The sequence below is a fragment of the Tamandua tetradactyla genome, chromosome 5 (genome assembly GCF_023851605.1).
Source record: "Tamandua tetradactyla isolate mTamTet1 chromosome 5, mTamTet1.pri, whole genome shotgun sequence".
Lineage (NCBI taxonomy): Eukaryota > Metazoa > Chordata > Mammalia > Pilosa > Myrmecophagidae > Tamandua > Tamandua tetradactyla.
In genome coordinates this window covers 52,143,035-52,158,722 of record NC_135331.1, presented here as the reverse complement: position 1 = coordinate 52,158,722, position 15,688 = coordinate 52,143,035, and the positions used below count along the sequence as shown (strand labels likewise).

The 15,688-nt window shown below is 39.1% G+C and overlaps 1 protein-coding gene across 2 annotated transcripts in view; it reads right to left on the bottom strand.

The window, feature by feature from the left end:
* The window catches only part of KCNAB1 (potassium voltage-gated channel subfamily A regulatory beta subunit 1), a 443,831-nt gene that overhangs the window by 12,728 nt on the left and 415,415 nt on the right, over positions 1–15,688 (bottom strand). For both annotated transcript variants that reach the window (XM_077160853.1, XM_077160854.1), the window contains exons 9-12: positions 12,613–12,698; positions 11,810–11,930; positions 10,589–10,683; positions 1,509–1,629 (exon numbers count right to left, since the gene is read on the bottom strand). In XM_077160853.1, the coding sequence (XP_077016968.1) occupies positions 1,509–1,629; positions 10,589–10,683; positions 11,810–11,930; positions 12,613–12,698 (423 nt within the window). The remainder of the gene's footprint in view (positions 1–1,508; positions 1,630–10,588; positions 10,684–11,809; positions 11,931–12,612; positions 12,699–15,688) is intronic.

Genomic DNA, 15,688 nt, shown 5'->3' with positions numbered 1-15,688 from the left:
TTTTGCTTTACAGATATAATTTTCCTTTATTCAGCAAGCTTATAAAATATGTGTTATTATACCCATTTTACAGATGAGAAAATTAATGATCAAGTTAAGTAACTCAGTGGTCAAATAACTAATACTTTTTACTATGCTTGTTAAAGCTGTAAGGATGCTAACTAATCACTTTAATTTTATTCTCTGATTTTTTTTTTTTAAGGAAACAAAGCCATTGTCATTCATATGCTTAGGTATATGACATTAACATCTTAGGATAGTTAACTGCACTACAATCTCTCTACCTACCAGCCTCAGAAGTGTCAAGCATCCAACAAATATCCTATTACATTTTTTTATTTGCACAGAACTTATTTATTGCTTTTTATCTCATTGGGTGACTGTAAATGATTTTTCCCAGTTCCTGCTACTTCTTAATCCTTAGCATTTTCCCCCTAGAATCTGCATCCATTTTATTCCTTTCTTAAAGCTGCACATGAATTCTCTTAACCTTCAGTTTCTTCATTTGTAAAGTAGTGTGTAATAATAGCATATTCTTTATTAAAAAAGGCTAGTAATAGCATATACCTCCGAAGGCCACTTTGAGGATTAAATGAGACCATGAGCATGATGTGCTAAGCACAGAACCTGGCAAATATCCCCCGGGAAGGGACGTGAAAGTCTAAATGCTCTGGTGTCCCATTCGGTAGGTACTGGCCCCATGTAGCCATTGAACACCTAGGATGTGGCTAGTCTGAGCTCAGATGTCCTCTAGGTATAAAGTGCACCCTGGATCCTGAAGACTTAGTAGGGAAAAAAGAGTGTAAAAATATCACATTAATAACTTTTTATATTCATTACATGATCAGATGATAATATTTTGGATATGATATATTACAGTGTGTTATTAAAATTAATTTGACTATTTCTTTTTTTTAATATGGCCATTAGAAAATTAAATATTATATATGTGGCTTGCGTTATATTTCTGTTGAGCAGTGTTGGTGCCCGTGGTTTTCAATTGCTACCAGGGATCATGACACTTCGGGGACTCCACAAGTCAGAAGAGCAATTTTAATGGTCCCCAAAGAAGGTATAAGGGGACAGTTCTCTGCCCCCTTATACTGTCTGTGTGGCAGTAGTTTTGGGCTTTGGTCACAGCCCTGTTTCTCAGCCTCTCACCAACCCTGGTTTAGCTTCACCAGGGAGTGGAAAGGTGAGCCAGAAGTAAAAGATGTCACCAGAGAGTTCAGGTGAGCACGTGTTTTCACTCAGATGTTCTTGTTTTAATGATTCCGTAAGGGCTGGGAGGCTTGGAGGTAAGAAAAGTGTCTTAGTGTGTAGAAAATTTCAGGGATCCATGTAAAACTTGCTTTATATAATATTAACCAGAGTTTATGTTACAGAGATCAGTCTGCCCTTGCAATAGACATTTTATCATGATAGAGGTGTAGATCAACAATAAAAACTGTATTTCCTGTGATCACAGCCGAGGGATTTTTTATCCCTCTCCTTAGTAGTTTTCTTACCAACAGCGAGCTGAGGTAGTGTGCATCCCAGACGCTCGGCAATTGGGGAAAGGTCCTTTAGCTTGTTTTGCTGTTTTCTCCCTTCTTCACTTACAATTCTCTCTTTCAACCACTGGTAGCACTGGGGATAAGAATAGCATTTAAATGTTAATGTGTTATAAGGTAAGGGTTTGATATCAAAGGTCATTAAAATCAATAAAATATAAGAATCTCCCAGTGAATTCCTGAATCTTCTTGACTCTGACGCTCATGTTTTTCAGTGCCAGGGGTGCCTATGTCTCCCAGCAAAGAAACGTCCCCCCAAAGTTTCACTTCTTGTTTGTTAATTCAAAACAGATTGATTTTTGACTACTGTTGAGTTGATCAGCATGCATAAAAGTTGTTCAAATCCTGACATACAATCAATGATATCCTAGTTTGCTAAGTGGAAGTGTTCTTATTGGGATAGTTTCTTATATTTCTAAATAGTTTCTTATTTAGAATGTTGTTCCCCCCTACCCCCAGAAAAGAAAAAAAGGCTTTATATTTCACCAAGGTCTGTTTTATGTTTCCTTTTTGTCAAGAAAGCATGGCGCTAAGATTTCTGCTCAAAGGATGCCATTATCTTACATTTTTGCTATAGCTCTCTTTTTTCTTCTTGCCTTCAATTCACTCCTAAATTTCCTTCTCTTCTTATAATGGAGCTTTGATGTTAGCTTCTTTGGCTCGTTCCTAGAAGCAGACTTGGTATAACAGATAGGTACCAAGTACAGTTTTCAAATTTTAAAGTTGGATAAATAATTTCTCAAATGTGTATTACCTCTGCCTACATGACAAAGACTCTATGTCTTATCAGATCAATATACTTACTGATATGTATGTTGACCATTTTCCTTATTGTTTTAGACAATGCCTCCTCACTTTAAAAAAAGTATGTCTTTTTAAAATCATGTTAACTCCTATTTTCTTTCAAACGTTTATGTCACCTTGATTAAATAAAGAACAAAAAATGTGTATTGCCTATCATATAACTACTGAAATTTAAAAAGGCAAGAAAATTCAAGATAGGAGACTGTTGTCATAAACATATGACAAGAGACTGACCCTACTCTGTATGTTTTTAAGTGAGCCTAATTTCCTAAATATAAAGAGAAAAACCTTTCAGATCGGCTCAGCACCCTAGTTTCTAAAAAGCTGTGCTTTTACTACGAAACAATAGACACTTCCATACAAAGCTAGTACTACGCAGCACCACCCGGAGGGAGAGAATTTTTGTAAGCATCTGTTTTAGTGAAAATAACAAAAATCATACCACTGTGAGGCTCTGTGGACTTTCTTTATTGAGCGTATTTGTGAAAATGTAATTGCCACCATACAACTTTCCCTTCCCAAAGGACAGAAAACTGGACAATCAGCATCATGTCACAGACTCTCCACCCATACGATTTCAATGGGCTGTTGGCTTTTGTTTTTTAAGTCTCTTTGTCCATCCTTCTAGGACAGTATTTCCAAAGGAGAAGTAACCCCATTATGCTTGATGATGATCTTTGGAATGAGTCTGCAGATGTGAAAGAGAGAAAGGGCGAGCCACCCTGGTTCCGTTCACTCTACATCACAAAGGCTGTGGTCTGGCTTCTTACTGGAGAATTTTCAGGGAGGAGATGGCCAAGAGTTTTCCCAGTCTTAACTACAGCAAGTTTCGGCTTCTTCCAGGAGGAAGGCTGGCCTGGAGCATCCTTCCAGGATGCCAGTGGTGATGAGGTGGACAGTGATGCACAATCAGCACTGATTCTGGCCTGGCTCCCTTCCCAGGACAGGGTATGCTGGGTGACTCAGAGGTCTCCGAATGAGCTTTTGCTGCCTTCAGTGGGGAGCACATCACCGGTCCTCACTTAAGTTTTATAACATCTTTCAGGGGCCTATTGTCTCTAAACGTTATTTTTATTTTTCTATAATTTATTTTTTTATTTATTTTTAAAAAAATATAGCAACAAACAAACACAATTATGTTCTTAATTTTATGATCTTAATTTATGATCATTCCATTCTACATATATAATCAGTAATTCATAATATTGTCACATAGTTGCATATTCATCATCATGATCATTTCTTAGAACATTTGCATCAATTCAGAAAAAGAAATAAAAAGACAACAGAAAAAAATTCATACATACCATACCCCTTACCCCTCCCTTTCATTGATCACTAGCATTTTAATCTAAATTTATTTTAGCTAAATGTTATTTTTTTAAAAGTTGAAAACTAATAGTCAGATGCTCTTTGAACAATTGCTTTTTATTATCACTAGGAGAGTGCCTGAGGTTTCAATATATATCACACACATAAAGAGTGGCTGGTTTATTTATCAACCTTATGGAATAGTTCCATTTTTGAAATCTTATGTCATTATGTAATTCATTTATTATTATTATTATTATTTTTTTTATTAGAGAACTTGTAGGTTTACAGAAAAGTCATGCACCATATGTGATTTATTTTTATTTTGAGAACTGGGTTACAAGTTGCACACACACACATACATGCACTTGCATAAAACATACTGCTCTGCTTGACACACTTCTAAAAAGAACAAACATCCATCATTCACCTATTGTGTCCCTTTCTCTCCACCCCCACACCATGAATCATAGTATTGCTTTAATCAGTGAAAAATATAAGCAGGTTAGGATTTAAAAGAAGTAAAAGCATAGCATTAAACTGCTTTTCTCATGCCAGAAGGAACAAAAGTGATTTGGAAATAAGCAGCTTTACAAATGGGGAGATGTTAGCATGGGGAAGAGATGAAGCTTAATTAAAATATTAATTAAATATGTAAGGGAGCCAGCATTTTTTGGTAAGAAGATTGGTGGTGGGCGTAGTTGTGCACAATAATAAACCCAGCTCCCCAACTGCGGGTAGTAATCCTTGAATCAAAAGATGAAATCTCCTTTTCTGACCCAATTATATCACTTACCCCATTGCATTGCAGTGATTTGTTTACGCATCGGTTTTTGCCTCTTAACTGAACCGGAAGGCAGAGGTGGCTTATTCTTCTCAGCATCACCAATCCTGGCACAGTGACCAGCCCAGAGAGGGACTTAGTCAATATGGTGGGGAGGTAGCAATCCCAGAAGCCAGCGTCCCACAGGGTGAAAAGAAATCTCTTTAATTCTTTCGATCCACTGCCAACATCCCCTCATGAAGTGTGACTTTGTTGGCAGTTCTCTATGATTCCAAAGTGTTTAGGTATTCTTCTCATTTAGACCTCACCCCACCACGTTGTTTCATAATTCACCTCTTCACGTGTCTGTCTCTCTAACAAGTCCCTGAGCTACTCACTGAGGGTTGAGACCGTATTTCATTCATCCTGAAACCTCAGAGTCCAGCCCCAAGTAGAGGGTCAACAAATGTTAGCTCAAGGAAAATTGAATTAATTTTTCTCCACTGCTTTTACATGTCATAAAATTCTTTGCTTTTTTTCTCAAGCCCATTCTCTACCAATGCTGTGATCATTATACATGTGTCCCCATTTTACAGGTGGTGATACCAAGACAGGGATACTTTGTGACACTTGCCCCAAAGCCCCCAATTGGATTGGAACTTGGCAAAGACTATACAGCCATGGACAAGTTCAGTCACAGTTAAACCCTGGATGTTTTCTGGAATAATTTAACGTTCAAATCATTATTTATATTTAAACATCAGCCTTTCACTCAAAATAGCAGAAAGTCTCCACTATTGAGTTTGAAATCTCTGGGTAAAATGCAGGGGCAAAACCTTCTCTTCTGAAATTATGCCATAATTTGTTATATGCTTAGTTTCTTAATGTGAACACCTGCAATACTTGAACTATCCCCATATGATGGTTAGGTTCAGGTGTCAAGGTTAATGACCTTGAATGAATTGGCCAGGTGATGGTGTCTGGTCAGGCAAGCACTGGCCTAACCATTAGCTACAAGGATATTTCATGGCTGGCTGATAAAACAAACGGCTGAATTATTAAATCATCAGTCAGTTGATTGCAGCTGTGGCCAATTACATCTCTGATCAATTAAGGGTGTGTCTTCTACAAGGAGATAATCCAAATAGTTGGATTTAATCCAATTAGTCAAAGAGAGTTTTCACCTTTTCTTCAGCCAGCCTCTCCTGTGGAGTTTGTCAGGGACCTTCATCAGGGTTGCCAGCTTTGCAGCCTGCCCTAAGGATTTTAGACTCTTGCATCCCCACAGTTGAATGAGACACTTTTATAAAATTTCATATTTACAGATATCTGCTGTTGTTTCTGTTTCTCTAGAGAACCCTGACTAATACACTCCCTTTCCCATGAAATTTGATTCACCTAGGTTTGCATCTTTCCTATTGTCCTCTGACAGAGGGGCAAGTATTTTGACAATTTTTCTTTAAATGTTTTGTTAACAGAGAAGATATGTGAATAAATTTATTGCACTATATATTTCTGTTTAAATCTACCCACCCAGTCTCCTGATTAGACTTTGTTGATCTTCTGTATGGCTCATTGCAGTCACTCAACAAACATTAACAGAACATTTATTATATGCCAGGGTCTGTGACAAACTAGATGAGTAAGTTTCTGTTTCTGTCCTACAGGTGTTCCTGAATCATTATCTAGTAACTTGAGAAGTGTTTTGTAGTTGGGATGCCCCACTCTGATTTCCTCAGAAACCATGTTTATACTGCCTCCTTCTGGAAAAGACCCCAACAAAATAGGTGGGTCTTTTTTTTTTTTTTTTTTTAAATTAACTAACACAACATTTAGAAATCATTCCATTCTACATATGCAATCAGTGATTCTTAATATCATCACATAGATGTATGATCATCATTTCTTAGTACATTTTCATCTTAGTACATTAGGTGGGTCTTTTGACCTGAGCTGTTCACAGTACCTCAATCTTTTGCCACTCTTACTGGTCTAACAGGTTGGCACAGGACCCAAGCTTGGTCAGTCTTCTCTGGACTGGGAAGGAAAATATCTCTTTTCTCCCAAGTTATATGGCTTTAAAGATGTAAGCCTGAAACAACCAGCCTTCCTGCTCCTGGTCTCATGGAGAAAGCCCATTTGCAGTAGAAGAAATTGATGCCCACATGCAGAAAGAATCAGAGGGAGAGATGGAGAGTCCTGCTAGTGTTCAAGTCCATGGATAAAGTGATCCTTGAGGCCAGCCGATATGTGAGCCAGTAGATTTCCTCTTCTTTGAACTGGTCTGAATTGAGTTTCTGTCACATGTAACCAGAGAACTCTAAGATTCCATAAGGAGTGTTTATAGTATTAGAAAGGAGGTGCAAGTAACTCAGTTTTATAAAGTTAGGATTGGCTCCACAGAGGTGAAGAAAATTAAATTCTGTCTTTAAGGATGAGGAGGAGTTCCACAAGATGAGAAGAAGGGCATTTCTGGGAAAGAGCATCGTGCATCTGGGTAGAAAATGAAGTAGTATGAGACAAGAATGAAAAAGTGGGCTCAATTCAGATTCTAAGATTGCAAGAGGATTTCCTGAACGTGTTGCTGTGTAGTTAGGGCTTTGTCATGCAAGCAATGATTGGGAAGTCATTAAAGGATTCCAAACAGGGTTGTGATATGGTCAGATGAATGTTTTAGAAAGATAATTGGGTTACAGTGTTGGGGTTATAGAGAAAAGGAGAAGAAGTTAGAGTATAGAAGGGAAGCTATGTAGTAAACCAGGCAAAAAACAATGAAGATCTGAACAAGAGTTGTACAGGGGATAGACCGTAGAGAGAGGATATAAACTGGAGGATTTGGTGCCTAGTTGGACAGGAGTGTGGAAGGAGAGGAGACAGTCTGACATGGTGCTTAGGCTTCGAACCGGATGACTAGATGGATGGGTGGTGGCTCTGTTAACTTGGAAGGGCAGGTTCTGGGTGGTAAGGAGAGATTCCTTTAGGTATGACTGATGCTCATGGGACATCTTGTTGGAACTGTCTAATAGGTATGAAGACATAATTGTGTGCAGCTCAGCAGTGAAGTCAGAGCTGATGACAGATTTAGACGTCATTGTAAGAGGGTATGGCCAGGTGAAGCCTTGCAGAGAACTCCCTGAGTAGTACTACTTTCTAAAATAGCCCTAGATGGGTATTTTGGGCAAAGCATTCATTTATCCTTCAATTAAACTTCAATATTCACAACAGACACAAGATATTAGCATCTTTATTTTATTGTTATAACTCGGAACAGCCAATGTGAAATGCCAACATTTACATATTTTATTTTGGGGAGGAGGTGAAAGTTGCCAGCTTATTTGTCTATTTGTCTAGCTATCTGTGTTTTAAAAATTTGTTTTATTGTTAGCATCCTCATTCACTCCTAAGGTTGCCCTGATATTGGCTTTCACTGTTTTTGCTTTACTCTTCTCAAGTAGCTTTCCTAAGCGTATATATTACTCTGGAAAGCACTCTTGTTGATAATTTAGGAAACCTTCAGAGTCTGCAAAGCTCTAAAGAAGTGTGCTTTAAGATCAGTTGCCTTTCACCTGTTAAAAGCTCTTCATGTTTATTGTTGAGGATGTTTCACTAGATATCAAGTTGACTTTATAAAAGTCAGCAATTGAATATTTTCTAAACTGCCTTTGAGTTTACCCCCTTCAGATATTTTGTATTTCCCTTTTTTTTTCTTTCTCTTTTTGTTAGCACATTTGTGAATGTTTTTCAGATGCTTGCAAGCTTTTCCCAAATGGTGCTGGAGGTCAGCCAATCATCCATGCCAAATAAAGTGTGGCTACTTCGTCTTCCTTTAACAATCTTGGTTTAAAGGGAAACAAAGATGTCCTTTGGGGAGATAATTACAACAAAAGTCAGAAGGCCTGGGTTCTAATATCTACTTCATCTCTTATGAGTTTAACGTTCTGGATTTATTATCTGACCTTTTTGTGCTTCAATTTCTACATCTGGAAAAGGTCTACCCTCTTATAGGGATATTTTGAGAACAAATACTTGGCATATATGGAATACACTGAATTTTTCGGAAAGTCTCTGAAAGAATATAGGGCAACATTTTTAACTATAACTAAAAACCATCTGTATCCTTTTTTTTTTTTTAATGAGGACAAAAGGAGATGTTTGTCACATAAGAGGTGCTCAGTAAAATTGCAATTCTCAATGCTCCTCCTCCTCCACCCTTCCTTCTTCACTCCTTTGATAGTTAGGTTCAGGCTGTCAACTTGGCCAAATGACCGTACCCAGTTGTTCTATTGCTGTGGACTTAAATCATTTGCACGTGAATTTCATCTACGACTGATTATATCTGCTATTGGCTAAAGGAAGTGCCTTCCACAATGAATGATGTTTAATTTAATCAGCTGGAGACTTAAAAGGAGAAGTCAGAAGAGAGGAAAATTGCTTAGAGTCGACACTGACCCAGATATATGGAGATGCAGAGAGGAAATGTCCCTGGGAAAGCCACTTGAAACCAGAAGCCAGGAGAGAAGACCAACAGACATTGCCATAGGCCTTCCCATGTGACAGAGGAACCCAGATAAAAGTTAGCTAGCTGCCTTTCCTCCAAAGAACTGTAGAGTTGTAATAAAATAAATCCCCTTTATAAAAGCCAATCCATTTCTGGTGTATTGCATTCCAGCAGCTTTAGCAAACTAAAGCATCTCCTTTCTTACCTTCTTTCTTTTATATGTTCTTCCCTTAGTTGCTTTAAGTTTTTCTTTCCTGATGGGTTTAGACTTGGTTCTGAACAATTATCAATTTTCAGGAACAAGACTTTATTCATAATTATCTGGGATAATTAATTTTGTGATAAATATTAAAATGAAAAAGAGAACTGCGGCAACATGCTTTAGGAGATATTTATATTGCATTATTTTAGAGAACAAACTAATAGCTCAACTGCTACAGACAGAAAATTCAGGGAAGGACTAGAGTCTTGAGTAGCTCTAACTGGGGGAAGGAAGCACCTAGCGGTGACAGCCACACTAGTCAATGGGCTGGTGCTCCAGCCCTTCTCCCGCGGACTCAGCGTAGATGGAGGCAAGAGGCTGCTTTAGATTTATGCTTTCTCTTTTGGGGCCTTAGGCTTGTCTGAATTTAAAAAATGCCTGTATTCCCTCTCCCTTGACATTATAGAGTAGTTTGTGGTTCTAATGTTGCTACACATTCTCCCAAGTTTGTAGACACAGACGTTATTAATAAGGACAGATGTTTGGAGTTCTTCCCGATAAATTAATCATCAAGATGTCCCAAATGGAAGTGATTTTATGTCAAAGATCTTGACTGTCTTTTTACCTTAGCACAGAATTTAAGCTATAAGACTTCGCAGCCAGAATTAATCCCTAAAAATTTCAGTTAAAGCGCTCAGGGGGGGCAGAGGCTTTGCTGTGAATCTGCCTCCTGAGACCCTCCCTCACCGCCTCAACCCTACATACAAGAAAAAATGTCTGCAACCTCAAACTGCAGTCAGCTACAACCATTTGCCCCATACAGATTAAACCTCTAAGGTTTAAATTTTGTTTTCTCAAGAAAAGTAAAATTAGATGCTCTTATATAGAAAAGGGATTTAAAATTTCATCAGTTTCAAAAGAGGAGTTAAGTACCTTCTTTAACATAAGAAGAAATCACTTTATAGGGATTTGAGCTTGTGAGTCCAACCAGGCCATTGGACACTTTTTCCCCAGTCCCTAGAGGAGGGGAATTTTCCATGCAGATTATAAAGGGCTTTCTTGTGTCTAGCCATGAGCAGAGAATTCCAGAGTTGAGGGGAGCCTGCCAGGGGAAGCCAGCCTGGCCAAGTCCGCCCTCTGCCTGAGCCAGGAAGCCAAAGGCTGTTGTGGAGCTGTCCAGTCAGTCTCCTGCCCTCCCCAACCCATCACCAGATTTTTTTTTTGTATGCTGTATGGTGGAAGTCATATCTCATTATTTTTCCATGTGACGATCCCATTATTGAAGTACCATTGATTTTTTTTTTTTTTTTTTTTTTAGGAAATGCCTGGGCTGGGACTTGAACCTGGTTCTCCCACATGGCAGGCGAGAATTCTCTACCACTGAACCACCCTTGCACCCCCATCCTCAGACATTTTGAATGATGAAAAGCCACTTTTCTGGAGGTTTCAGAAAATACCTTTAGCGACGCCCTGGAACTTTCAGGCACTCCATTTCCATATTTCCCTGAGATGATTCCACAGGCAAGTGGAGACCATGTCATTGCTCCAACCCCTATAGAAAAGGGAAAAAAAAATTTTAAAAGTTGCTTACATAAACTAGGATCAAAAGCATAAAGATGTTTAAATAGGACTTGGTTAGTTATGCTGAAAAGATATCAGATAAATGAGTCAATGCATCTTTCCATTAAAGTTTAGGGATTAACAAATTGTCTTTCACTCCTATAAACTGATTAAATGTGCACTATCAGTTCTTGGAAGCAAGCCATTTAAGGAAGCCTGAAAATGTGGCTTATCCATGATTTTCTGATATCTACATTCACTTGTTTCTTTTTACTCTCAGAAATGAACTATTCTACTTTGACAAAAACCCACTGCTTTACTTGTTCACTCAGTGCCCAAAATAGTACCTGGTACATAATAGGAACATGCTGCCTTGTACATATAAATACGCAATAAATGATGGCAATAAAGACTATTGTTAAATTTTAACCTTTTACCCCCTTACTCAGCATTTTTCTGCTCCTGTGAACCTCTACTTCTCAGGAATAAAGTCATCTCAGGATCAATTCTGATCAATACACCTAAAAGTGTGGCTTATTCATGCTTTTCTGATGTCCAACATTTTTGTGTATATGTGTTTTTCCCCCTCTCTCTGAAATCATGACTTCTACTTATACAAACATATCAGTCACTTTTGAGTTCCCCATGTCTCAGTCAGTGTGGACACAGAGTAGGAGCTAGTATACATACAGATAGATAGGTTTATTGATTGATAGATAGGCCAATAGATAGATGAATACACTAGACAGTTATAAGTGAATATGTTGATGGAAAGGCAGTCACAGTCCACTCAAAGTTGCTTTGGCTGCAAGTAGCACCCTGTGAAAAATGAGTTTATTCATTCACTCTTTCCTTCATGTTCTGTGCATTTATTAAGCACCTACTGACTACAGTTCATATGGCAGTCACAACTTACAGTTCTGATTGGCTTTTGTCATTGACACCCTGTGGACTTAACACAGGCACGTTTGATTCTTCTACAGTCTCTGGAAGGCACAGGTCTTACAATCTTTCCAATAATTATGAACATTTAGGAAAGTGTCTCAGCAATACGCTTTTTGAAATCACAGATAATTCTATTGTCAAAAACAATTGATAAATTTGTTTTCAAAGGTTACCTATTTTATGGTAGAGCTCTGGCAATTGAACCTCCACCTTCTCTCTCTGGAAAAGATGGTACTCGGCTTGTTCACACACTGGCGGGATCATGTTGAACTGTCTTGCTACAGAATAGGCTTCCTAGGGAGAAATAAGATTGTAATGGAATTTATACTGATGAGAAGCAAGGCTTCACTGTGATTTGTATGCATGTGAAAATTTCATTTTAGTGAAATCAGTACAAACGAAGAAACTGATAGGATGCAAATAATTAGCAAAGTTCTGATCATAATTTCACTACAAACATCACCAAACAGAGGGAATCCTTATTATTCCTGGGAAGGGTTTGGACTTGTGTGAAGTCCAGAGCAAAGACGTCAGAGTGTGAATTATGGGCTGTGGTGAAGAGAATGTAATTTGACTACTTTCAAGTTCATAGAGTAACAACACTTAGACTAACATATAAAAAAGAACTGTAATTACCATGGTTTGAACAGTGTGGCTATTACTTAATCTGATTTTTAAAAGAAAACTAGAATACGCTGTTCATAAATTTCATTAGCTGTGAAATTCACTTTCCCCTCTTGCAACAAAGAACACGATAAAACACGATTCCTACTAGAGACTTGAGTGGTCCCTGATGTTTTCTACACCGATGAAATCAGTCCCAATATTCGTCTGTACTGGAATGGAAGTGATCACAGAACTCCAGTGCCATAGTGATAGTGAGAAAACTTTGCAGAAGGTCTTGCAGTTTGTAAATGGTAACTGAAAAATAATAATGAGGTGCTCCATGGCCATTTAAAAACAGAAATTAAATTACCATGATCTCCATAGCGCTCCACCGCGAGGTGCCCCAGTACATTGCCATTCCTTGGTTTATCACGTATGTCATGGCTCGCACAATTTCTATGGAAGGCCAAACAGATAACATTTCATGAGTTTCTCAATATTTCAAAGTCATGCTTTTTTTTTAATCTCCCAAAGCTTAGAAGTTTAATGGCATTAGCAGTTTGATCAATATCATTACTTTGAAATTGTTGATGACACAATAGTGTAATATGAAATATTGATGGTTTGGAGGTTGATAGTACTTTTAGGTACACTGACATCCCATTTTCAGGTCACAGCCGTAGTGCTGCATGATATTAAAGCCAGAATGACCACTTTAAGGCCCTCCTTTGCTTTTACTGCTCCATGGTTCCTGACCTGATAAAAGAATACGGAGTTAACTTCTTTCAGAATCTGGGGTGCTTTGTCATTAAGGTGAGGAGTGAGAGAAAACATTTGTTTTGACTTTGTTGAATGTAAGGTCACTGAGGGTAGAAGACCTGTCTTTGTATGTAGGATTTGCAGAGCTGAGCCTACACAGGGTGTCTCTTTAGGAGAGATGACTCAACAACAATGTGTTTAGCAGAAAGAAAACATATTAAATGCTGAATAAATAGCCGGAGCCACAGTGCCTCAGAGCCCACAATGGCACACCCTGTCCTTGACTGCCTTGAACCAAACTTTGTTCTAAGACACCCATGTCATTGATTTCACCAGGGCCTGCTCGCAGGCAGTCCCACCCAGTTTGCTCAGTGGCCTCTTTCAGCCTGACATCACGTTTCCCAAACAGGAAAATGAATCCCTTCCCCAGGGGAGTGCAGTTGAGCTAATTCTCTTGGCACCCGCCCAGTGTGATACAGAACTAGAGAGCATGGAAAGCCTCAAGTTCAATTGAGTGAAAATTCACAGACAGGGTTGCTTTTCTTCTGCACAGCAGGTCAGCCACACATCCAGGGTTCCAAGTTATTTGACATTTACAAGGGGTGGCAGCCTTGGGCTTCCTCTCCAGGCCCCACTAATACAGTAGATTAAAACGTCCTCCATAAGAATCAAATACTTTGTCTCAAAGTAGGGTGGAGGTAGATGTGTTATTTCTATTTCTCATGGACAACCACTATCTAAACTGATGGGGACACGATTTGGAACAAGGCAGTCAGGGTTAGGGTCTCAGTGTTCTTGCTCTGTTTGGCTTATGTAAGTCATTTTAAATTGACTTTGGTTCCTTTGGAAGATGGGAGTGATTTTAGTCACCACTGTCTGATGTAGAATTTGATTTATAAGCAAAATATTTTTCTTTCTTGGACAAAGATTCCCAAGTATCGGATTACTTAGCAACTAAAACTGCGGCTCACTCTCCCTTTATAAAACAAATGGGATAGAAAAAACGGTATTTCTTTTCTTTTATTTGTACAAATGGAAATGAGTGCTTACAATAAATATTTCTGGAAGCTGAAAACCGTTCTGTAAATCTCTGCCCCCAGAGATTTTTCTCTCTTCTTAGACATCTCTCTCCATCATTGCACCAGTTCCCTTTCCTTCCCCATCCTGCTTTGCTCAGTGCAGGGGCATTCATTCATCAACAGTATTTATTAAGTGTCTCCTGTACTGGGTGCTGGCAGATACTGTGGTGAATCAAACATGCAGGTAAATACCAAAGAGGTTAACAGAGTAAATGGAACACGAGACTCTCTGCTGCATTTATTCTGCAGTGAAGTCAGGAGAACATGGAACAATGGCCAGTGGCTGGGCCACACTGAAGTCAATGAAGGCCTTGACAGGAGCAGTTAAGATGGAACGGAGGTGTGACTCTTCCTGTACATTCATTCACTTATTCAACATGCATGTAATAAAAGCCTAATGAATGTTAGGCATTGGGCATGTGTTGGGTAAATGGCTGTGACTAACACAAACACAAAGCTCCTGGACTTTGGGAACTGAGAGCTGAGTAAGGAAAATGGAGAAACCAGCAAGTCATTCCAAAATATGAAGTGCTATGAAGAAAACAAATAGGGGGCTGAGATAGGGCAAGATGGGAATGACCTATTTAGTTAGGTCAAGGAAGGTGTCCCTGAGGAGAAATGCTTAGGCATAAAGAATAGACATCAAATAAAAAGGAGACTTCCATGGGGAAAAGCAGAACAGGAGGATGAAACAGTATATTCAAAGACCCTGAGGCAGGACAGACCACAGCGAGTTCCAGGAATTGAAAGGAAACAATTGTGATGGGAGACTAGTAAAGAAGGAGGATGAGTAGAGGATGACGTTGGCAGAAGGCAAGCCATATTATTTGTATGTTATTCAGAGTTCAATGGGAAGTCATTAACTTATGGGAATGATAAAATGTAGTTTACATTTCAGAACAATCTCCCTGGCTATGCTGTGGAGAATCAGTGGGGAGGAGTGGCCTGGAGGAAGCAGGATGATCTTTAGGAAGGGATTTCAGTATTCCTGGCAGGAGGTGTGGATGGAAGAGAATGGTGGTAGTCACAGAAGTGGATGGATACATAATATATTTTGGAGGTAGAATCCACAGCACCTGCAGATGAACTGAATGTGACAAGTAAGGTAAAGGGAGGAAATAAAACTATCTTGTAGGTATCTGGTGATTTACAGAGATGAGGGAGCCTGAGGGAGGAACAGATTTGGAGAGGAACATCAAGGGTTCCATCTTGGACATACAAAACATGGAGATTCTGTAAGATACTATTGGGGAAAAGTAGATACAAAGGAATAGATGATAGATCAGTGCATGATTTGGTCTGGGGATGGTTTATTTATAAGTTACCAGTTTACTGAGTGTATCAAGGAAGTGGATGAGATAAGTGTGGCTGTAGTGAGAAAAGAGAGGAGGTTCTGAGAGCAAGCCCAAGGGTTGGAGAGAGGACTCTGTGTCAGGGCAACCAGAGGGACAGGAAGGGAGCCAGAGGTGAGGGGTGGCTCAGAATCAAGAGCACAGGGTGCAATGGGGGGTTGTGGCCCACAGGGGGCACTGCTGAGCATTCAAGTCAGGAGGGTGCCAAACATAGTCCGCTGGATTTGGCCACATAACAGGGAGGTGATTGCAGACC